Source organism: Apteryx rowi, unplaced genomic scaffold, assembly GCF_003343035.1.
Source record: "Apteryx rowi isolate R43461 unplaced genomic scaffold, aptRow1 scaffold_323, whole genome shotgun sequence".
In the NCBI taxonomy this organism is placed as follows: domain Eukaryota; kingdom Metazoa; phylum Chordata; class Aves; order Apterygiformes; family Apterygidae; genus Apteryx; species Apteryx rowi.
Genome location: NW_020449675.1, coordinates 302,177 through 324,030, shown reverse-complemented (window position 1 = coordinate 324,030; position 21,854 = coordinate 302,177). Strand labels below are relative to the sequence as shown.

At 54.1% G+C, this 21,854-nt stretch overlaps 1 protein-coding gene across 1 annotated transcript; it reads left to right on the top strand.

The window, feature by feature from the left end:
- Nucleotides 1-6: 6 nt before the first annotated feature.
- RND2 (Rho family GTPase 2) lies at nucleotides 7-20,643 on the top strand. Its single transcript, XM_026071288.1, has 5 exons — nucleotides 7-84; nucleotides 171-258; nucleotides 13,670-13,779; nucleotides 17,892-18,026; nucleotides 19,195-20,643. The coding sequence occupies exons 2-5, from the start codon at nucleotides 243-245 to the stop codon at nucleotides 19,441-19,443; spliced, it is 510 nt and encodes a 169-aa protein (XP_025927073.1). The 5' UTR covers nucleotides 7-84; nucleotides 171-242; the 3' UTR covers nucleotides 19,444-20,643.
- The last annotated feature ends 1,211 nt before the right edge of the window (nucleotides 20,644-21,854 follow it).

Below are 21,854 nucleotides of genomic sequence, written 5' to 3'. Positions count from 1 at the left end.
CGCTGCAAGATCGTGGTGGTGGGGGACACGCAGTGCGGCAAGACGGCGCTGCTGCACGTCTTCGCCAAGGACTGCTACCCCGAGGTGCGGCGGGCGGGCGGGGGCCGGGGCCGGGGCGCGGCTCCCCTCCGCTCCGCTCACCTCCCCTCCCCTCTGCTCCTCTCCCCCAGAGCTACGTGCCCACCGTCTTCGAGAACTACACGGCCAGCTTCGAGATCGACAAGCAGCGCACCGAGCTCAACATGTGGGACACCTCAGGTGGGCCGGGGGCGGCGCGGGGCTCCCCCCGGGGGCCGCTCGGGGCTCCCCCCCGGGGCTCGGGGCTGCGGGCGGCGCCGGGCGGTTGCGGCGGTCTCGCCCCGGCGGGGGGCGGCGCGCTGCCCCTCGCGGGTTCCTGTCGCCTTCGCGCGGGGTTTCCGTGCTGGCCGCTGGCGCAGCCTCCCCGCGCCTCAGCGCCTCGCCGTCCCTGGCCGTCCAGGGACACGAGTGAGTAATAACAAAACCAGTTCTGGGGCGCGAGGTGAGGCGGGGAAGGAATGGGGAAGAAAGCGAGCGGCGCCCTGCGACGGGAGACCTCACCTCGGCGAGGAATGCGCTGTGGGAACGCGCTTCCCTTTCATCGCTCTCCCTGTAACAAAGCGCTCGGCGCTTTTTGATTTTGTTTCGGCCTCTTTGTGTCCTCAGCCGCGCTTCTGCGGGAAGCCGTAGGTGCAGCTGTCCCAGCCCTCCAAGCGCCCTCCCAAACTTGGTGCCACATTTCGGTGGGGGCGTCGGTGGCAAGTGAACTGCCTGATGCAGAGATGATAAAAATATTGGCATCTAGCAAAGCTTATCTGTGCCTTTTACTGTACCTCCGACAACCGTCTTGGCCGCTGTGTGCACGCGGTGCAGCCAGCGCTTGGCTCAGTTAGTGCATGTGTGTCAGGCTTGCTGGTTCTTTCCCCTTTGTTTCTGGAGTCTTAATGAGAAATGAGGTCTTCTGGGTGTCCAAGAGCAACAGTGAATTAACACATGACCTAAGGATTTCTTTGCTCTTGTACATTCAAATTCCTTGCTATAATTTTGCATCTATCAGAGCTGTCAGATTGGCCCAGCTTTATCTAGAGCAGTGGCTTTACTGAGTCTTGGACTAGCTCTAATGTTTAAAATGTGTTTCTTGAGTCTGTGCTGGGGGCTTCCCGGCCGGGGAGACATTGCTTGTGCCTCTTTGTTCATCTGGAGGTGGAAAAGGGTCTTTCCCTTTGCCCGCGCGAGGCATGCCGTGCCGTGATGTGACCGGCAGATGCTCTCGGTGCCGCAGCAGTGGGAGAAGCGCTGAAGCGCCGAGGCGGCAGGGTCGGCAGGGCCGTGGCTCTGCTCCGCCAGGAGCCGTGCTCAGCGTGGGCAGCCAGTGCTGCCGAGTTGGCGTGGCAGCATGAAGCCCTTGGACCCTGCAACAGCACAGCCCTAACCCTGCCCTGGCCCRAGGCCCCCGCGGCGAGCCGGGACTGGGTGCGCCCGGTGGCCGGCTGCGTTTGGGCTGCTCCCGCCGATCGCCTGTCCCCGTGCTCGGGGGTTTCCCGGCGGCAGCCTGCGAGAAGGGCCTGGGGGCATCCTGTTGGACACGGACCAGCTTTGCTCTGAGGGCTGTATCTGAGATGAGAAACTTCAGCCTCAGAGTGTGCGGAAGCATGTTCGATGCCCTGGTGGTTTTTAGGAATTCTCCAAAATGTTTGGCTTTGATCTTGCACGTGTTAGAAGGAAAGGACACGGTAAAGGGGCTTTGAAGCAGTGTATATGTATCTGACACCTGCACCTGATGCTGTTACGCTTTCATTTTTATCTTTTTAAACAAAAGCTATGTGTTTGTCTTATATTCCTCTCTCTGTAGCCGGAGGAAAGGGACTTTGATTCTTTCTCCCTTGTCCTTATGAAAAATGTAAGCCCTTTTTAACAGCTTGGTTGCAGATAGAGGTCACTAGACAGTTTTCCAGATAAATTGCCTTTTGTTGCAGCTAGAATTTGAAATTCACAGGAGCTAGCTCTTTGCTCAAGTCCTGCGAAGCCATACACAACCATTTTCCCTAGTAATCAAACTATATTTTTAGCTGCAGACTGCAGGCTGCTGTTGAATTTCCATCACCCTTTGGCGACACTTGTAAGCAGAAGCTTTGGTGGAAGAAGTTTTGCTCAAGACTAACTGAACCAGCCGGGCTGCCGGGCCTGGAGGGGGCTCGCTGCCCCCCTCGTGCAGGACAGCAGGCGCCAGGGTGCCCTTCCCTCGCTGCTGCTGCGCTGCCCACCACCTCTCTGAAGCGGCTTCGCAGGCAGGGGCTTGGTGGTGGTGCTGAATCCCTTCCTGCCAGGCAGGGCAGGGGGTGCTGCAGAACCAGGTGTGTTTTGAGCACCTGCCGTCTCTTCGATAAGGATCTGGAACTGAAGCTCGCATCCCTCCGCCCTCCAGAAACCTGGACGGAGACCTGGGCAGGTGAGCTGACGCCTGATTTAATTTTTTAATTAACCCTCRCAGTTGGTTGTGAAAGGGTTTAGGGACTGCAGAGGCTGCGCGGGGTGAGCTGAGCATCGCTGGAGTGGGAGCAGCCCGCCGGGAAGCTGGCCCCACGGTAAATGCAGGCTGTGCTGCATTAGCAGTCAGTAAATCTAGTTAGAGACGTTATCGTGGGGTGAACAGAAGCAAACGAGAATTGAATGGCTCCGAAATTGTACGGGGGCCTCTGATTCCCTTTAAATGTCTTTTAACCCTTTGCCCACTGAGTTTTTCTGAGGCTGGAGGTGACTCTAGGGAACCTCCAGCACCAAGCGTCCTTCACGAGGGTGAAACCTCTGCTGCCTGGGGAGGGCAAAGGCTCCGGCGCGCTGCAGCGCCCTGCGTCTCCGTCCCTGCCCGGGAGAAGTGAGCGCAGGACCAGCTGGACCCCGCTCCCGTCACCTGCGGGTGCCCGTTGCAGTTTGCATTTGTTTCTATTTGAGTCAGTGCCATGTCCAGGCAGCGTGAGAGTGAAATTGCTTCAGGTGCTGTTTTACAGCACAGCGGGGATGTCCCATTCCCCCTGAAAGCCTTTGCTGTGTGCAGTTTTTTTCAAGCCTCCATTGAAAGGCAATTTGACCTCTTTGTGTGGGAGGGAAGGAGGGCAGGCGAGGATCCGCCTGTCATCCAGGGCTCCGGCTGCAGGAGCTGCAGCGCTCCAGTACCTCCACTCACCAGCTTTACGGAGACACGTGTCTTTGCTGCTCTTCAGGCTCCCGTTCTGGCAAATTCTTCTCTTTGCTGTCTGTTGGCTGAATGTCCTTGGCACAGAAATGACTTCTCCGCGCAGCCCGGATATCTTGGTGGCACAGGGAAACTCCTGTTTGACAGGATGCCTGTTGGCTTGGGAATGCTGTTCCCAAAAGGGCTGGGTGCCTCCCGGACACGCAGCACCGAAACCTGGCAGGAAAGGTTTCTTCCTCGCCTCTGTGCAGCCGGGTGCTGGAAGGGCGGGTGGTTTTCTGACCGCTAACAATGCTTTGCAAAGAGTGGGCGAATTGCACATGCTTCAGAGGTGTGAAAGGGAGTGCAATGACTACGAGGCGCTGCTGGGAGTGGGGCTTTTCGGAGTGATGCGGTAGCTGTATTCTCGGTAAGATCAGGGCTGTTCAGCCTGGGAAATCCTGCGTCTGGCACGGAGCAGCAGATGCCTTCGGCAGGTCCCTCCTGCTCAGCAGCGCRCGGGGACTTGCTGCCCCCATCAGTTGTGCGACTGGCCCCTGGCCTGGCCCAGGCACCCGCACTCTCCCCACCGCCTAAGACGAGGCTTAGCCCGTGTCTGGGCTTTATTTCTCGGGAGGAGGCGGCTCGGTGTGCGGCAGCCTGGGCGCAGGTCTCTGTGGGGGCTTTTGGCTCAAACCCCTTCATGCCGGAGGCTCCTCCTGCCTCCTGGGCTGATGGCCTCTGGCGCAGGCTGGCAAAGCTGTGACGTGACCCAGGGCTGTTTGTCTGTGTTTGGTACCGCCGTCTTTGCTGATGCAGATCGCGGTGCAGAGCAGAGCTGCCTGCCCCGGCAGGGCTGTCTGCGCAGGGGCAAACGTTCGTTGCCCTCTTCTGGCGCCGCTGGCGGGGGCTTTTCCGCCCTCTGCGGAACGTCAGGAGCTGCTGCTGCTGGGATCTGCAGTGTTTCTGCTGCCGTGACCTGTGGCATGGCTTGGATCGGTGCCTGGGCTGGTGAGGGTCGAGCGCTGAACGGGCCGAGGTCGGCGGTGGCAGCTGAGGCTGCTTGTGCCTTGGTTCCCAGCGCCTGGCTCTGATGCCACAGCCGCCTCTTCCTCATGCAGGAGAGGCTCTGTCTTGGGAAGGGTTCGCTGCTGCTTGCACTCTGAGGCAGAGAAAAATGTGAAGCTGCCCTTTGCATACAAAAATAACTCCTCCCGTGCTCCCTGTCGAGGCTGGGAGTCTGCAAGTAACATACTTGTGTCCCATTTCAGCACAAATACATAGTTAAGCCTAAAAATATGTGCAACTGGGTCATATTCTCAAGCAGGTCAGTAAACAGCAGGGCAAAAGTTCGAAGAGTTGCAGCAGAAACAGCCACAGAAATGCTTTTGCTTTAGCRGGAGGCTGAACCTGCAGCGGGCTGGAGTCTAGCTGCTCTCGGCAGGTACGGCGCAGCCCGGGGCATCGCCCTGCGGGGCTGGGCATGGTGTGCCGTGAGATGCCACGAGGCTCCACGGTGGAGGCTGCTCCTGCAGCACCTCCTGCCGTGCCGGGGAGTGCCCGGGGCCGCACAGTCCCCTGGCTGCTGTGCCGAGCTGGGAGGCTCAGCGCCCGCCGGCCAGGCTGCTGTGCGTCCCGGGAGTCACAGGAGGAGGGTGCTGAGTGCCAGCAGTGATGACCAGCTGGCTGCCACTGCCTCCTGGGCGAGGAAGGGCTTTCTGTGGAGCGGATCTGTCCCCAGCTCTGACCCAGACCCTTTCCCATGGCGCGGAAGTGGCGGCTCTGGGACGCGGCTCTCCCCTGCGCAAGGAGCGTGTCCCGCGAGCATCCCTCTCCCCCCGCCGTGCCCGTGCGCCTGGGCAGGGCTGGTGAGATGGCAGCAGGCTGCATGTGAGGCTCCTCGGCGCNCCCTCTCCCCCCGCCGTGCCCGTGCGCCTGGGCAGGGCTGGTGAGATGGCAGCAGGCTGCATGTGAGGCTCCTCGGCGCGGCAGGGAAGTGCTGTGGCTCTGCCGTGTGTGGTAGTGACRAGGATGCGGCTTTCCCTTGGTGCCAGGTCCTGAAGATAAGATCTCCACTCAATTAAACCGCACAAGTTTACAGGCCCAGCCTTCTCTGTGGGGAGAAACCTTATCTGGTAGCCAAGCAGCCAGGAGGGATCTGCTGCTTATGCACAGCAAACTTGAAATGTGCAGCATTGCATAAAGATAATTGCGTTTGTTCAGCTCTCAGACAAGTTCCCTAAAGCCCAGAGCATGTGGTGGATGTGTTGTGGGAATCTTGCCACTCCTCTTCCTTGCTGCAGCCTGTTGAGTAGATGACAGGCAGGTTGTGGTGGTGCCAGCTGCCCTTGTGACACTGCAAYGGTGCCAGGAAGGGATGTGGAGCTCCCGGTTGTCCCTCTTGTCAGCTGCCGCAGGCCGGATCTCCAGCGTCCTTCTGCAGAGCCTGGACCGGCTACTCGGACTGCCTCTGCAGCCACCGCCATCTCAGACTCCGCAGGGATGCTCCCCCGAAGGTGCCGCCGTGACTCTTACAAGGAGCCTCCAGAGCTGCCTCCAAGTTGCGGAGTTTGCACATGTGTCTGAGCAAGCGCCTCTAGCCCTCTGCGTGCCGCACATCGGCGTGAGAGCGGGTACAGGGCTGGGCAAGGCAGCAGCGCCCTGTGCCTGCCTTGCTGGGGGAGTCCTCTGCCAGTAAATCCAGCAGAACAGCCTCCTGTTAAGTGACAAGTTTGCAGTAATGAGATCTGGAGAGGGGCCCAGAAATGCCACYTCAGCCCGTGCAAATACCATTCCCTTCATCCTGATCACGTCCATCCTGAAGACATGCCAGCTGGGCTGTTTTGTAATTTACTCATTGACTTTTTTAAGTGCATCACAAGAATTAGGAGCAGAGGTTAATTGTCCAAGCTGATTAGCTGTTGTTTCAGTCATGCACTTTCCAGATGATTGGTTGTTCTGTGTCATGGAAGAGTTTCCTCTTTCTCTGGACTTAGGGGTTTATGGTGAAGTTGCACAAGCAAGAAAAATGGTACAGCCAAGCCAGAAGAAAAGCTTATGTAAAAGACTTGGGGCTGGTGGCCACACTGCTACTTCTGTGTCCCTCAGAGGATGGGACTACAGGTGCTTGCAGCAGTGGCTGGTGGTTCCCTCTGCTGCTTTCCGTCTCCCTCTGTCACTGATGGGATGCCCCATCTCTCCAGGAGAGACGCAGTGTCCTGTGCACTGTTCTCGCTGGCAGGCAAGGCCTTTTGCGCTTCAAGGCAACTGGCTGGCCCTRGCTTAGCTGCCCAGAAGAAAGTGGCCCTCCTGTCATGAGGCTCTGCCATGCTTGAACTTCTGAAGAACAAATTGTGGTCTTCACTTGGGTAAAACCTTTCTGAAGTTCTGCCTGTAGGGATGGCAGAAGCTTTCTTTGCAGAAGCTTTCTTTGCAGCAGATGCACTGTCAAAAGCCCTGCCTGCTTGGCTGGGATGGAAATGGCCTCTCGGAGTGAGACTGCAGCTGGCTTTGTCTTGCTGCAACGTTGCTGTAGGTAATGCCAAGGAACCCAGGGCAGCAGATGGGCACCTTGCGGCTTGTAGGGTGGCGGTATGTTGTTTATCTGCCTGGCGGTTCCCATGCAGACAGTTGTGTCTTCACCGCCAGGTGGAACCTGGCACGACCGTGGTTCTGTTTGACTCTTTTGCTAAGTCTGCTCTGCTCTCAGTTCAACTCACTTTAATCTCTAATGTCACTAATCGCTTCTTGTTTCTGAACTGTGACCCCTGAGTTCCTCAGATCCTGGCTTCAGAGTGTGCTGCTTGCTTTTGTCGGAGCCCCTGGTTACTCATGTGTCTGTGTTTGTCACCAGTGCTTTAATTCCTGTCTCTGCCTCTTGTCACTGTTCTGGGCTGGACTGTAATGAGCACTGTATTAGTGTCAGAAATACATTTCTTGAATCAACGGGATCTGCATTTTCTTCCCCTTTCAGACAATAACCAGCCAGGCAGGGGTCAGGGATCCTTAACCCATCTCCGAGCCCCAGCTGAGCCGGGACCTGCAGGGTGCTCTGGAATATGCTGCTGCTCATTGATCTTCCAGCGAGAAATTTCTCTGATTTTTCTTTCAGGAGAGAGGGTCTGGTTTCACACTGGGAGGATGAAGTTGGTTTCTGAACTCCTGACAGTTCAGATCATTGTCTCCTTGATGTGCAGCTATTGCAGCATCAGAAGCTGCAGTAGCCAATTTCCTGGCCCCTGCTTGTAAAGCCCATCTGCACTAATGGTACAGGCAGTGCGAGGGGCATTTACATGTTCTGGTCTGTTGTGTGCCAGGGATGTGGAGCCATTTATCTTCACATGTTGCTTTCTGCCTTTATAAAGGCATCTCACGTCTTCAAGGCAGGGACGTGGGTCTGCAGAGTTTGCCATGCTCCTGGTTCCATGTGAGCGACAGACTGGCTCTGGGAGACTCCTCCTGGGATGCTGGAGGCAGAGCTCCCTGGATCTAAGTGGGTGACCTTGCAGACCGCTGCATAGCGGAGGAGGAGATGTCTTGCGGGTTCTTGCAAAGCAGGATGTGCCAGCAGTAATTCCAGAGGGACTGGCAGCTGGAGGCATGTGCGGGACACCTTAGAGGTGGAGGAGACCATGGGCAAGGCTGCTGTCAGTAGACATGAGTGCATGTGAAGCTGCCTCCTTGTAAATGAGTATCCAAGCCCAACTTTAGTTGGGGAGGCTCCTGTGCCAAGTCTGTGACCTGCCTATTTCCCTTAAATGCTGTCTGGGCCTTTGTATGGCCCAGTTTAGCTCAGTAAAAAGAACATGGAAGAAAAATTTCTTTCAGTCTGTACCCAGGAGGATGAAGGGACTAGCCACAACCTCTGGGGCTGTTTCACTGATGCTGCTCTCGAGTGTTCCCCAAAGCTGGATTCCTTCCTCCCTCCACTGTAAACTCTGACATTATTTCTCTGGGCTTATTTCCCCCTTTCTAGCAATGGGGAGGTATTTTAGGGTGATTCTGTGTCCTCTTGGTGCATCTGCAGAGGAAATGGCAGCTCTGAAGTATCCTGGATTTCTTAGAAAACCAGCTGAGATTTTTGCAGGCTCACCATGGGGACTGCCTGGCCTTTTTTACTCAGGGTGTCTGGGACAGCTGCCACTTCTGCCTCTTTCATTCACTGTCAGGTTTTCAATCCAGCATTTTTATGCTTCCCCCTTGACGGGCCCTGGGAGGAGACAATAGCTGGGCTGTTATACCGGAATATGTGCCTTTCTCATGCAAATGAGCTGCATGCATTGGGCGAGTGCATTCAAAGCGGTACTGGGGCGAGCCTCTCCCAGGGAGGCGGGTGTGGGGTGCGAGGAGGGGAGCACCCAACTGGCACCGCTCCCAAGCTGCCCCAGCTATTGCCCTCTGTCCTCAGTGGTGGCTTTCTCCATGGGCTGCTGCGCACTGCTGCAGCCCAGGCGGGAAGCTGCTGGGTGGATTGTTCCATGCCCAGCACGTCTCTGAATTGCACAGAGATATTTTTCAGTTTTAAAGGTGTGATATAAATAAAATATCATGTTATTATTAACACCTTCATCATCATCTGCCCTGCCAGAGAAGCAACTCATCATGAGAGCCATTACATTCACTGGCACTTCATGTAATATTAACCAGGACGGCAGTGTCTGGAACACGAACGTGGGGAAGGGAAGTGGTGATTGATCCTGTGCGTCCCTGGTCCCCAAGCAGACTCCTACTGCAGCTGCATTGCTCCGCTCCAGGCCTGGAGCGCTCCTTGCCCAGCCTGCGAGGGTGAGGAGGGGGCTTGGAGTTGTGCCCCTCTATTCATAGCTTTTGCGTGTAGTACACCATTGCCTGGATAAATTTATTTGCCAGCTGGAGTTTTGGTTTCACATCCAGAGAGCCCTGCTTAACCCCAGGAAGTGCTGAGCACATATTCCCTGATGCATAGTGACTCCAAAGGGTTTGAGCCCCAGTCTTGGGAAGTGCTAGAGAGCCAGGGGACTGGTGAAGCTCTGCAAGGAATGGCTTGGATCCGTGGCAGTGGAAGGGGTTGTCTCCTCGCATCTGATGCTGGCTGAGAAGCGGTGCAGACCTCTTGCCATGGCTGGGGGTCAGGACACTGTGGCAGCTTGGTCCTCTGGACAAAGGCTTGACTGCACTGGTGGTGGGTTTTCTCTAGCAAAGAGAACATCCTCTAGAGTCTCTTTAAAGTCTGCTGGGAGGTAACCCGATGCTCTTTGGGCTTGTTGATGCAGCACTTTGGAAAGTTGGGATGAATTTCTGCTTCCTTCTGTGAGGATGCTCTTGGCTGTCCCTACAGAAAGCAGCCTGCGCTGCAGCAGTTCTGGCTGTATGGGAAGAGCTTACAGTGAAACCTCCAAGTCAAGTGCAATGATGAATATTGTAGGCCTTGGCAGTGCTCTTCTGTTTCAAGCCAGAGCTGGCTGGGGGTGGTGGGAGCCCCTTGTGGAGCAGATCATGGCTCTACATGCATATTTGTTTTTCTGGTTTGAAATGTGCTGTTGTTGGATGGAGGGTGCCCATGTGAGGAGGCTCATTATCTCTCAGAACAGCTAATAAGGAACAAATGAAGATTAACACTATGTTGTTATAGATGAAACAGCACATTTCTGTCCCCTGCCCAAGAGCAGTCTCCCTGGCTGAGTCACAATGCCAGGCATTTCGAGGAGCTGCCAGCTGATAAGGAAGAGGAGCTATTCATGGCTGGATCTGCCTCTGAATTTCAGACAACAACAGTGTGGATTTTATTTTTAAGCTGTTTTTGGCAGCCAACTTGCTCCAGTTTTCTCTCTTTAATCACGACCAGATGCACATAGGTCCTGTTTCATGCAAACCTGGGTGCCAAGTGGGAGAATGACTCATGTGGTAAAGGAAGGCTGGATCTGCAGACACACAAGCCTTGGGTGCATGTGTGCTTGGAAGTGTCAGACTGTAGGTCTCTAGGGTGTCTTGCTGGAATATCTGAGAGGTACTGAGTACTCAGAACTAATAAAACTGGAGACCTGGAGCTGAAGGAACTGAGGCTTTTGTGTTTTGGTTTCTTTTCTAAATGTCAAACTCAATGAAAAATTAATAGATGCAAAAGCTAAAGCAGTAATCCCCCAATGAGAATTCCCTGTTCAACAGACATCTCTAAAGAAAGCTAGGAATTACCTAAGTCTGGAGCACAGCACACCTCCCCTGCTCTGCTGGACACCATGGACCATCCGCCTCCCTCGGTCCCCTGGGACGGTGCAGAGCTGCTCTGCAGCAGAGGCTGTAAGCATTGGCTCTTACTAGCTGCCAGGGGGACTTGTGAGTTGAGCTGCCCGTGAAGGTGCCAAGGGCCACTCCCGCTCTTTGGAGTTGGGAGCAGAAAGTTAATGAATACGAAGGCAATTTTGATCTCATTAAGAAAATGAGGCTCTTGACTTAGAGCAACCCTTCCCTCACCTCCTCCCCATCAGTGCAGGGATCTCTGCTCCTGCGGCTCATGGATGGGGAGAACGCGTCGCCTGGCACCGGAATGGGGACAGCGGCAGCCCTGTGATTGCACGGATAAAGCCCGGGCCAAGCTCGGCTGCTCATGGTGCGCGGGCTCTCACCCGGCGGAGTCTCCGGACTGCTAAGGGAAGCAGCAGGTTGCTATGATACAGTTTGCAGTAGCAATGCCTGTGTTAAGGGAGCCAAACCCACCTCTACAACAGGGAGCCTTCCTGGGCTGCGAGGGGACAGATTTATCTGCAATGTTTATGTAAAACTGAGGAACCGTAGGGAGAGGATGTGTGTGGGAACGCTTTCCTGCCAGGCGAGGCGGGGCCCCTGCCTGGGGCAGGCACCCTTCTGTGCACGGGGAAAGGGTACGGCCCCGATAAAGATCCGGCGAGTCTGAGCATGCAGAATCAGTGCTGGATCTGCATCCTGTCTGGTAACCTGCAGCAGGCAAGAGGCTGAAAACGGTCTGTCTGAAGGGGACCTTGGTACTGCCTCTGCTTCAGTGGGAACAGGATCACCTTGCTGTGCTGCAGGAATACGGGAGGGAGCAGTTCGCTTATGCCAGCCTGATCCTGAAGCATCAGCAATCTCCAAGCCTGGGACGCAGGGTCCCCTGGCCCACCTTGCCTTCTCATGCACCAGCCYGGATCTTCTGTCCCCAGAGCTGGCGAAGGCACAGCGGGGATGGGCTTGTTTCCATGGAGAGAGCATGACTTTCCCTCTAGGAAGAGGGCTGGGTTTTCTGCAGAGGATCAGAGTCTGTTTCTTCTGTGCTGGATCTCAGCTGCTTCTCTTTGCAGTGACTTTGCATGAAAAAAAAGATCTTGGCCGCAGCTTTGCTAACTGGCAGTGGGGGTGCGGATGCCTTTATCCTCTGCAGGCTGGCAGCAGCATGGCTGTCGTTAGGAGGAGCTGGACGTACCTGTTGTAGATCTGGTAGTGAATCCAAATGCGCATCAAATCTGAGGGCACTTGCCCCAGTTTGTGGTAGGGATGGTGGGACTGCACGGGCACAGCTGGCATGGTGCCAGCTGGAGCATGCCCTGAGTGCTGCGGACTGCACAGGTCCCTGCACGGACTGCCTGGGATATCCTGCTGCGAGCTGGTGTCAAGGGGGGAGCGAGGTGGTCAGTCTCCTTGGAGCTGGGTAGGATTTGAGGAGACAGCACATCTCAGCACTCAACCTGTCCCCTGTGGGCTTTGGGTGGAGGAAGAGGTGGCCGCAGCAGGGTCTGCTCTCCTGGCTTTGTCCTGTGCAGCGATCGGGGAGTTTGTGAAGCGTCTGGCGTGCAGCAGGACAGCGCCGAGCGCGGCTGTGCTGTGGGCGCCGTGCCCTCATCCGTGCTGTGCATCAGCTGCGAGCCCCAGCGCAGCCTGAGAGTCCGAGGCCCCTGCGGAGAATCGGCCCTTTCTCTCGCACGCTTAGCCGAGGCAAGGACGGAAACATAAGCCACCATCATCCATAATTCATCAGGTGCCGAACTTCATCAAGGAGCCATTTGACACCAGGGCTGGGTGCTCCACCCTCCTCCCAGGGTGGGAAAGTGCTGGCTCYGAGTATTCCCAAGGGGCCGCGCAGGAAGCACATCCTGTTTCCTCAGCCTCAGGGTGGGCGAGTCTTTTTTCGGAGGAGGCAAATTCAACAAGGACTCTGGTGTCTCTGCTTCCCCTTTTGATAAATAAACATCTGCTTCTCATCCCTCCAGGAAGTTTCAGCCATTGTAAAGCCAAATATAAAACTGAAACAGTGTTTTTAAGTAGCAATGAGCTGATTGCTCCATTACTGTTTACTGAGGCATTTACAATCATACACAGAATGCACTTCAAATAAAAACATTATGGGACAATGACTTTAATGGCTGAGATTTGCATTGAAGGTGTGTGTGTGAGAGAGAAGCCGTGCTGGATTCGGACTGGGCATTCTGCCTGCTCACTGAGAAATCCTACAGAATACAGAATCATCCTCTCTGATTTATAGCTTGTTCTCCAAATCCTGGCACATCTTTCATGTACAAAAAAGAATCTGTCTGACTTTTTCCAGTGTAAATCCAGTGCAGAAGGCAGGTCTTTTTTTACCTGTCTTAAATTCTCACAGTCTCTGGGAGCAAGCTGCCCACTATAAAAATACCCAGGCAGGAGGGAGTAGGAGCACAAATGCATTACTGCTATTTTGCTCTAGTGAGAGGGCTCCATAAAAATTAATGCAATCCATGTCTGTTTGAAACGCACACAGATGAACCAGCTACTACAGCAGCAGCATTCCTTGTCCGCTACCTCCTCTCGGCTACACCTTGCTGCCATTAGTGCTACAGCAACTGCATGACAAGTAACAGAACAAGTATGCAAGGGTAGAGAGAGAGGCATGTGTTGCTCAACAATATCACAGCCCTTCCAGGCTCCTTTCTCTGTGGAGAGCCAACACGCCCTGGCAGCACAGCTCCACTGCCTCTTGCTGACCAGATGCTTACTCAGGAGGGAGAGGAATGCAAAAGTTGCATTTATTTCTAGTCTCCAAAGTGATAAATCTAAGAACGCAAGGACAAAACCTTGGGATATCTCAGGACAGCTGTCTTGCTTTTACTTGGTGTAATTGCAGCAGGCTCTCTAGTTCCAATGGTTTCTTGGTGTTTGCAGGGAAGAGCCAGGAGCCAGCAGAGCTTTAGGAAAGCAGGGCTGCATGGAGAGCATGGTTTTCTCTGTGCACCTCTATGGCATTTGCCCTAGTCTATGCTGTTCTGAATGAGTAGTTTCATCAGAAGGACCTTGACCCTCAATAGCAAGTATTTGGGGTGTTGGCTGGGTGCTGATGTGCAGTTTTTGTCTTGTATTTCTCAAGAGACCAGCTTGCTAACCATGATGTCCCCAGTTCTTACTGGAATTAAAGATCTCTTGCTTGACAGAGAAGGCTAGGGCTTCTAGCCTGCCCATATGGGTGGTCAGTGGAACGAGACTTTCTGCTCACAACTCTCCTCCCTCTCCTCTCTGCAGGCTCAGCATATTATGATAATGTCCGTCCTTTGGCCTACCCGGACTCAGATGCGGTGCTCATTTGCTTTGACATCAGCCGCCCAGAGACCCTGGACAGTGTGCTCAAGAAGGTCAGTGCCTGGTGTGTGTCCTCACTTGTGAGATGGGGTGTTCTGCAGCAGCATGCATGGCTAGTTTGGGGTCCTGCTCTCAGGTGCTGTGATCAGGGCCAGACCTTAGCTGGAGTTGGCATACTCAGACGAGGATGGTCTGCTGCTGCCAATCCCCATATCGTCTGTAGCAGAAAGCAAGATACTTCCATTTGAAAGGAGCCCCGTGAATAATGTAGCTCATGGTAGCTTGCAGGGGAGGTATCTGTGTGTATGCACATGTACAAATGTGGGGACAGAGGGAAATGCAGGGCATTTGTTCTGTTTTTAATGAAGACCTTGGAAAGTGTCGTGCATCCCTTGTTAGCGTAACCACCAGTCAGTGTGTTATGAATTGCTTGCAGCAGTTGAGAAGTGGCCCCTGGTGCCTGTTTCCATGCAAGCAGAGTACTCAGTTTGTTGGCTGTCCCCTCAGTTCAGCATCTGCACAGTAGAAAGGACAGCAATCAATCAGTTCCCTACAGCTTGATAACAAGAATAAAGAGCTGTGGGCACTGAATTTCAAGCCCGTACTTGAATAAAATGAAATGGCACAATGCCACTGGACTGGAGAGCACGCAGGGCCTCGAACGCTGTCAGCCCCGACAGAGCTGACTAGCCAAGGTCTGCATTAGCAGCTGAGAGTTTCTACCTGCAGGTTAACACCTTGCAGGAGAGCTGCTCTTCCTGGCGGGCAGGTCTGCCAGCCCCCCGGGAGCCCTGCAGGGACGCGGCCCATGGTGCAGCACCCCTGGCTCGCTCCAGCAGGCCTGGRCATGCTGAGCCCGGCGGGGAGAGGTGGCATCCGTGCGACGGCACAAAATCCAGCAGCGCAGAACGCTGCCCAGGGGAGCTGCTAAATGTCCTCCTGACCCTTCACATCCCAGAGCAGCACCCCTGGTCCTGGCCACTCCGTGCTTCATTCCAGGGCATTCAGGGAGCTGCGGTTTCAGTGCGCTCTCCCTGCTGTGCAGGAGGACTAGTTTGCCACTGCGTCCTGTCCCAGAGGTGAGTCATGGCTGGCATCTAGCTCATGAAGCTCCCTGAGATACTGAGGAGTGACAGGCACTGCCGAACTGTAAGTGATTCCTGTTGTTTTTCTCAATGAGCCCCAAGCTCCTGGGGCTGGACTGGCCACTGTCTGAGCAAGTCACATCGTGGTGACTGCCCTTTCGACCTCTCTGCATTTTGCCAAATGTTGTGCTGAAGCAAATGCCTCTTATTCAGCGGCTGGAAGGGCTGAGAAGCGGAGCTGGGGCTCCAGTGTCCTGGTGAGGGGACAAAGACCCCTCAGACAACACGGTCAATGGCTCAGTGTTCAACTCCAAAGCAGTTCCCAGTACGGAGCTTGCCAGGTAGAGGCAGGCATGCTTCATGTGGACTCAGAGAATTCACTCCTCAGCTTGGGAGTCAGCAGAATAATAATGCAAGCAAATCACTTGCACCTTAATAAGCTACAAACCCACTAATAATTAGCTGGAGCTGGGATTTATTTATGTGTCTCTCTGCAGATACTCTTTATGTGAGACTCTGCACTGCTCATTGCAAGGTCTTCCCTGTGCAGCCTCACAGATGCTTCAAATACTGTTAGGCAATGTCTTTTTTGGTACAGTGGCTTATAATAAACCCTAAATCACAAGGGATTTCTTAAGTGCCTCTGAGTAGATGCCTGGTTTCCTTTGGCGCAGGCTTACAGCCTACAGAGGTGAGGAGAATTCCTAAGACACCATGAAGTTGAAATGGGGTTTAGCTTTTGATATCAGGCCACTAAGGAGAATAACACTGCCTCTTCCAGCTGTGGGCAAAGATGCTAATTCAGCAGAGGAAATCTTTATTATTGCTGCCCGTCTGGGATGCAAAATTGGAACTGGCTTTTGATTTGTAGGACCCTAGTTTATATAAACAGCATGTACAAGTGAAGGGGAAGGAGCCACCTGAGAGAAGGCAAACAAACAGCTATTCATTTTGTACAAAGCTGGTTTTCATGGGGTGGTGCCTTCATTCGGACAGGTCTTGATAGTGCAGCAGATCTTAGCTCCCCACCAGGGTGTTGGTTGTGTGAGAAGAGGGTCACACCGCTCCACGGACCAGGGAATCCTATGTCATTACGGACACCTGTGACCTCCTGCCTGGTTAGAAGTGACCCTATATAGCTCCATCTCTTTGGGGATTTTTACCCTTGGGTAAATTAGGATATTTGCATTCCAGCTCCAAAAGCATTATAGCATCCTCCTCTTCCTGGTGCTTTAGCCCTTGACAGCGTATGGCTGTGACACCAGAGACCTCCACAAGCTGGGCAGCCTGGCGTGCTGCCGGCAGGGTGGAGATGTGTGTGAGTCCCACTAGACAAGTGTCCCTGGCAGCAGGGGAGGGCAGTTCCTACTGAAGCAAATATGAGCCAATCTCCTGGTGGAAAAGAAGTCTTTTCCTTATTTTGCAGTTGCTTTGTTCAGATATTTGACCAAATGTAACTTGTGTCATCCTTAGCACTTCCTTTTCCCACCAGGTTATGGACACCAGGTGGTGGGCTTTTTTTCTTCTTCTAATTGCCTAGGGTATATGCTTTACAGTCAGCTACTGTGGCAGGAAATTGCTAATTCCAAGTGACACCTTTAGCCAGGGGTATCTCTGCTCATCATCTGCCCGCTACTTCAAAAGCACTAGACACATAAGCAGGGTGTTAGCACACTGATGGCAACTGTACAAGTCTCCTCTGGCAGAGGTCACAGGTGATAGTTTTATTTACTGCTGCAGACACTTAGCTGCATATTGAGCATTCATTTTTGGAGCTCTAAAAAATCCATTAGTGCCAAGGAAGTGGATGTTTGCCCTGACCTTTCATTACTTCAGGTCTTTATTTCCCTAGCTGTAACTACGCTCTGAATGTCTTAATGTCTTTAAAAATGTGGCTTCCAATGATAAACAAATAATGAGTGTGCTGTGCAAATAACTCCCTGCTGACTGTGCTCCAAAAGACTTGGCAAGGGTGACCTTTGGAGTCCCAGATCTGTGCACCAGACCGTGTGGTCATTATTTTTCCATAGTCRTACCCAGGAGAGGTCTCCAGAGTCCTAGGGCAGGAGGTGGAAGCTTAGGTTGAGCCTGTTTGCAGGGCATACTGGAACAAGTGCGCAGAAAGTTATCTGAGAGGCACTGTGATTATTCCCATCCCTGCCTGTGACAGTCATTAAAGTGCCCTGATGAGCTAATCACCAGCTGCGACCCCAGTTTGGAAAAGCCATACACACCACAGCGCTCTGGCTTTGCCTCTGAAGCCTGCTCTCCAGGCCGATCCCATTAGAGCCTCATGTTGTAGTCAGAACATTGAAAGCTGCCTGTCCCTGCGTTTCCTGTCTTCAGCACAGTGTCCAGAGCTGTTCCCAGCTGGCACACTCACTGAGGATGAGGGCACGCAGAGCACCGCTAGCCTTGGTGGCCACCATCCTCTGTGTCCTTGACTTACAGCCCTTTCCCGCTTCCTGAGATCTGGGCATGCAGGCCTCAGYGTGGACAAAAACTGCTGCAGGACTGGGATCGGGCACTACAGGCCTGAGGCACACGAGCATGAAACAGGCATCGCAGTGGCTACAAGCAGCAGTCTGGGGCTCTGGCTGATTCTGTTCCAGGTCCCACGCGGAGACGTGCCAGGTCAGGCTTCTCGGCAGAGTGTATGCTGATGGTTAGAAGGTGCTGGGGGCCAGGGCTCCTGCACGTCGTTCCTCTGATGAGAGAGGGGAGTGCAGCTCACTGCTGTGCACAGCCGAAGCCATGAATCAGGGCTTCGTGGTCCTCTCCTTGGCTGGGAGGCACGGAAGAGCTGTGGCTGGAAGGTGCTGTCTGTTATGAGCTGATGTCATGATTCTCCTGGCCTGCTCTTTCCTCCAGGGCTGAGGGGGTTTAGACGGGGCTCTTGGCCTGGTCTGAAAGGGGCTGGGTGCAAAGCACTGAGACCCTGCGATTGCCTTTGAGTTTCCAACCTTTGTCCTTTCGCAGGCTGCCTGTTGCCAGAATTATCTTGATGTGGAGGGGCCAGTCGGTCTCCTGCAGTGGCTGTTACACAAGCTGCCTCTGAATGTCTTCTCTCTCTTGTGCAGTGGCAAGGGGAAACTCAGGAATTCTGCCCCAATGCGAAGATTGTGCTGGTTGGCTGCAAGCTGGACATGCGGACAGACCTCAACACACTCCGGGAGCTTTCCAAGCAGCGCCTCATCCCTGTCACGCATGAGCAGGTGTGTCTCGGCAGCCAGCCCCGTAGGGTTCCTGGGGAGTGAGGCAGGGGCTTTTTTCAAGGCRTATTAGTACAAGGAAGCTCAGCAGCAAGTGACCCTCTGTGCCAGGTCTTGGCCTGAAGCTGTTTTGATCTTGGCTAATGGAGCAGACTCTGAGCTGCTCATCTCACAGCACTCTTCTCCCTGCCCTCGGGGAGAACTTGACTTATTCCTGATGCTCTGCTGAACAACCTTCTGGTTAGTAGCTGAAATGTCTTTCCTCAAAGGTGGTGGAGATGCCTGATTTGACAAGCTGAACCATCTAAACGGGGGGGCACAGGACGTGTTTCTGTGTTTCTTAGCTTAGCGTAGCTCTTTCTGCTCTGTAAGTGGCTTTTCTGCTTAGGTTCTGTGTTGGGGGCAACCACTGCTGGCGAGGAGGCAAGTCATGGCTGGAGGGTCTGCTGCTGGACTGCTCTGTTCCCAGCTCCTTATTGTGAAGACCCATAACCACTTCTGGGGGCCAGATGGTGGCCCTGATGAGAGGGGTTGTGCAGACCCTCAGCTGAGGGGGTAGCACAGTGCTAGTGACAAAGGTTAAGCACCTCAGGGTCYGGCACCCTCAGAAGTCTGCTTCGTGCTTGGGCCCCACCAGTTCAAGGAGCAGGTGCCTGGCTGGCTGACAGCCAGACTTCTGGTGGAGAGCTGGGCTCAGGTTCCTTCTCCCACAGGGGAGGGGTGAAGCCTCCTGCTGTCAGGCCTGGTGGTGGTAACAGCTTGCTGCTGAGGAGCTGTAATGACCTGCAGTCGCATCCTGACTTGGGCATGGAGAGGTCTTCCAGGCTTGCCAGCCCTGCAAGGGCTCCGTGCAGGGAGCCGTGGGGAAGTGGGTACACCTCTCCTTCAGAGCCAAAGCTCAGCGCTGCTGGGAGACCAGCACGCAGGCATGTGGCACCTGGCGTCACTGTCTTCTCAGGAGGCCACGCTCACACTTAGTGCTCCTGCACACACTTGCGCTTTATTTGCAGAGGTGATGAATAAACATTGTGAGAGCAGCTCCCCGCTGTGCCCATGCTTTGATTGGGCTGCCAGCACAGGCCGAGCTGAAAGCGATGTAAAAGGATGCTCTCTGCAGAGCGCTGACGTCCTRACCTCCTTTCCTCCTCTCCCCACCCTCTCTGGATCACAGGGCAGTGCGTTGGCACGGCAGATCGGGGCAGTGGCCTATGCAGAATGCTCCTCCAAGGTCTCAGAAAACAGCGTGCGGGACGTGTTTCATGTGACCACGCTGGCCTCGGTGAACAGGGTGCACAAGAACTTGAAGCGCAGCAACTCCAAACGGGGACTGAAGCGGGCATCGCAGATGCCTGGCAGGACGGACTTATTGAACGACACAGAGATCAGGAAAGACCGAGCCAAGAGCTGCTCCATCATGTGAAAAACAGGCTGTAAATAATGTGTGTGTATTGTCCATTTTGTACAGTAACTGGCCCAGACAAGGGCATGGTGCTGGCTGCAGGGCCAGCCTGCCTTTCCAAAGCCTTTCTCAGTCTCTAGGGCTGAGCAAAGGTCCTAGCTGCAAACCAGGGTGCATGAGTCACCCCCCCACCATGGAGACCTTTGGATTGGCTGTTGCTGTGCTGATTGCTTGGGGTAAAGGAACCACTTGGCAGAGGAGTATTCAGGTGCTGGAAAGTCTGCGATTGGGTGAACGAAGCAAAAGGGATGGATCCCAGGTGCGTGTCACTCGCCTGCACACATGGCCTAGGCTCCATGTGTACGTGCAGCTATAAAGACACACGCAGCATGGGGCAGTGGGCTGTGTGGGATCTGGAGTGGCGGGTGGGGAGTGGAGGAATTGTGAGCAGCAGAGTGTGTTCGGGGAAAGGTGCTATTGCAATCATCCTTTAGAAGAGAGGTGACGTTTGTGTCGGTGCTGCCTTCAGCTAGGCTGGACGGCAGGTCACCAGGGAAGGTGCAGGTCTGGGCCGGAGCTGGGAGGGAAGGCACCCTGGGGAGGAATCTTAACCTGATGAGACACCATGGTAGTCTGCCCCCTGCAAAGGAAATCGGTACATTGCTCTTTTTGAGTTATTTTAAATACTCAAACTCCACTTGAACAGTGGTGAAATACAGCAGGGTGGATCTGGCTCCAGGGGAGAGGTCTATCCCAGCAGAGGCATCCTGAGAATTGTGGTTCCCTTCAGCAAGCAAATGCTCCTCGGGAGCTTGTGTCCCAGCTGCTGACAGCCTCGTTAGTCACCGAACTGCTCCTGCCATGGGCAGCTGCACTTCCGAGGCACATCGCTTCCGAAAAAGCAGACTGCAATAACTATCCATATCCTGTTCTCCACCCATTTCCAGCTGCAGATTGTGTTGCATGGTGCTGTGTTTGTCTGGTTCAGATAACCAAAAAGATTATATGTGTATCTGCACCCTGCCTCCACTGTGGCAGTGGGAGGGATGGTGCTTCCTGCTCTTCTTGCCATGCTGTACAGCCTGCTGCCAGCACTTCTCATTGCTTCTGCTGCTGCCCTCTCTAATGCCTTTGACAACAGTGTTAGCCTTGACTTGATGTCACATAGACACTTTAAGGAAAAAAAAATCTGCTCCATTGCCAGATTCAGCTGTCAGTGGGCTACAGGAAACAAATAAACATCACTGGAAAATGCACTGTGCTTGACTCAGTTTTTAATAGCCAAACCAGGCATCCTCTCAAAATATCTTACTGCCTCACTTCTGTTTGTGTCCTGACATAATCTCTCTTGAAATACACTCACACTTGCACACATGTGATGCACTTAGCTGCATGCATTCATTTTGGAGCTGAGCCACCTGCCTGAAAAACCTCTTACTCCATCCTGGATCCCTAAATACTGTGCAGCATTTGCAGCTTGTCTACGCCTGAGCCACCAGTTTGAGTTGGTGTGAGGTGCCCCCATCTTCATTGTGCTGCAAGTGAAGATAGCTTTTGAGTTAATATTTTGTATCTGCTCTCCCACACAGGGCTCATGAAGGCTAATTGGGCAGCTGGAGCAGCTGAGTTATAGCACAAGAAAAGCCCAAGAAATGGCTGGCTGGGGTTGTGCTGGGTGCAGGCTGCGGGAGGATGCAGTCTGGGAGGAAGGGAACTGAGCGAGGAGGCACTATGCCAAGACCAGCCTCCAGCCCCACCAAGCTTTTCTCTTTCTCGGCAGGGTCCCCAGAGCCCTCACAAACAGCAGGGAACAAAACCAGTCACTCTTTGATCAGTACCAAGCAACGGCTCACAAGTGTCATTACTAAGTCCTCTTTAACCTGTGTGCATTTGAAATTACTCTGTCTTCCTTCTCTCCATGTAAGCACAGAAGTATTTGGCAAGCATGTCACCCTTTTTGTGTCATCTAGTATCTTTTAGGCTAAGACTGCTTTTGAACTTAATCTGGTATTCTCTACAAATGCATTTCTGGTCCACTGATTAATTCAAACTTCCAGTGGCTCTATATTAACTTGTTAGCTCACCCTAGAAGCAAATCCCCGGTACTGGGTAGTGATCATCGAACCCGAGCTGTGCCAAGTGTCTAGGCATATGAAGGAGCAGGCTGTTGCTATAAAAAGCGGCTGTAGGCCTCCCTGGTATGTCAGCTGGATGTCCGCTCCCCTCCAACTCCAGCCAAAGGAGAGGGCTGGAGATCAGCAGGAAAACCAGCGAAGCCGGCGGAGGCACTGCAGGCACTGGGCTGTGGAGCGGGACGGCCGCGGTGCCTGACAGAGCGGGCGGACGAGTTCGGCAGGCCACAGCAAACACCCCTTTCGCCCACGCAAGGAACCGCGGAGCAGCAGGACTTTCCGAGCCGGGCACAGCTGCTC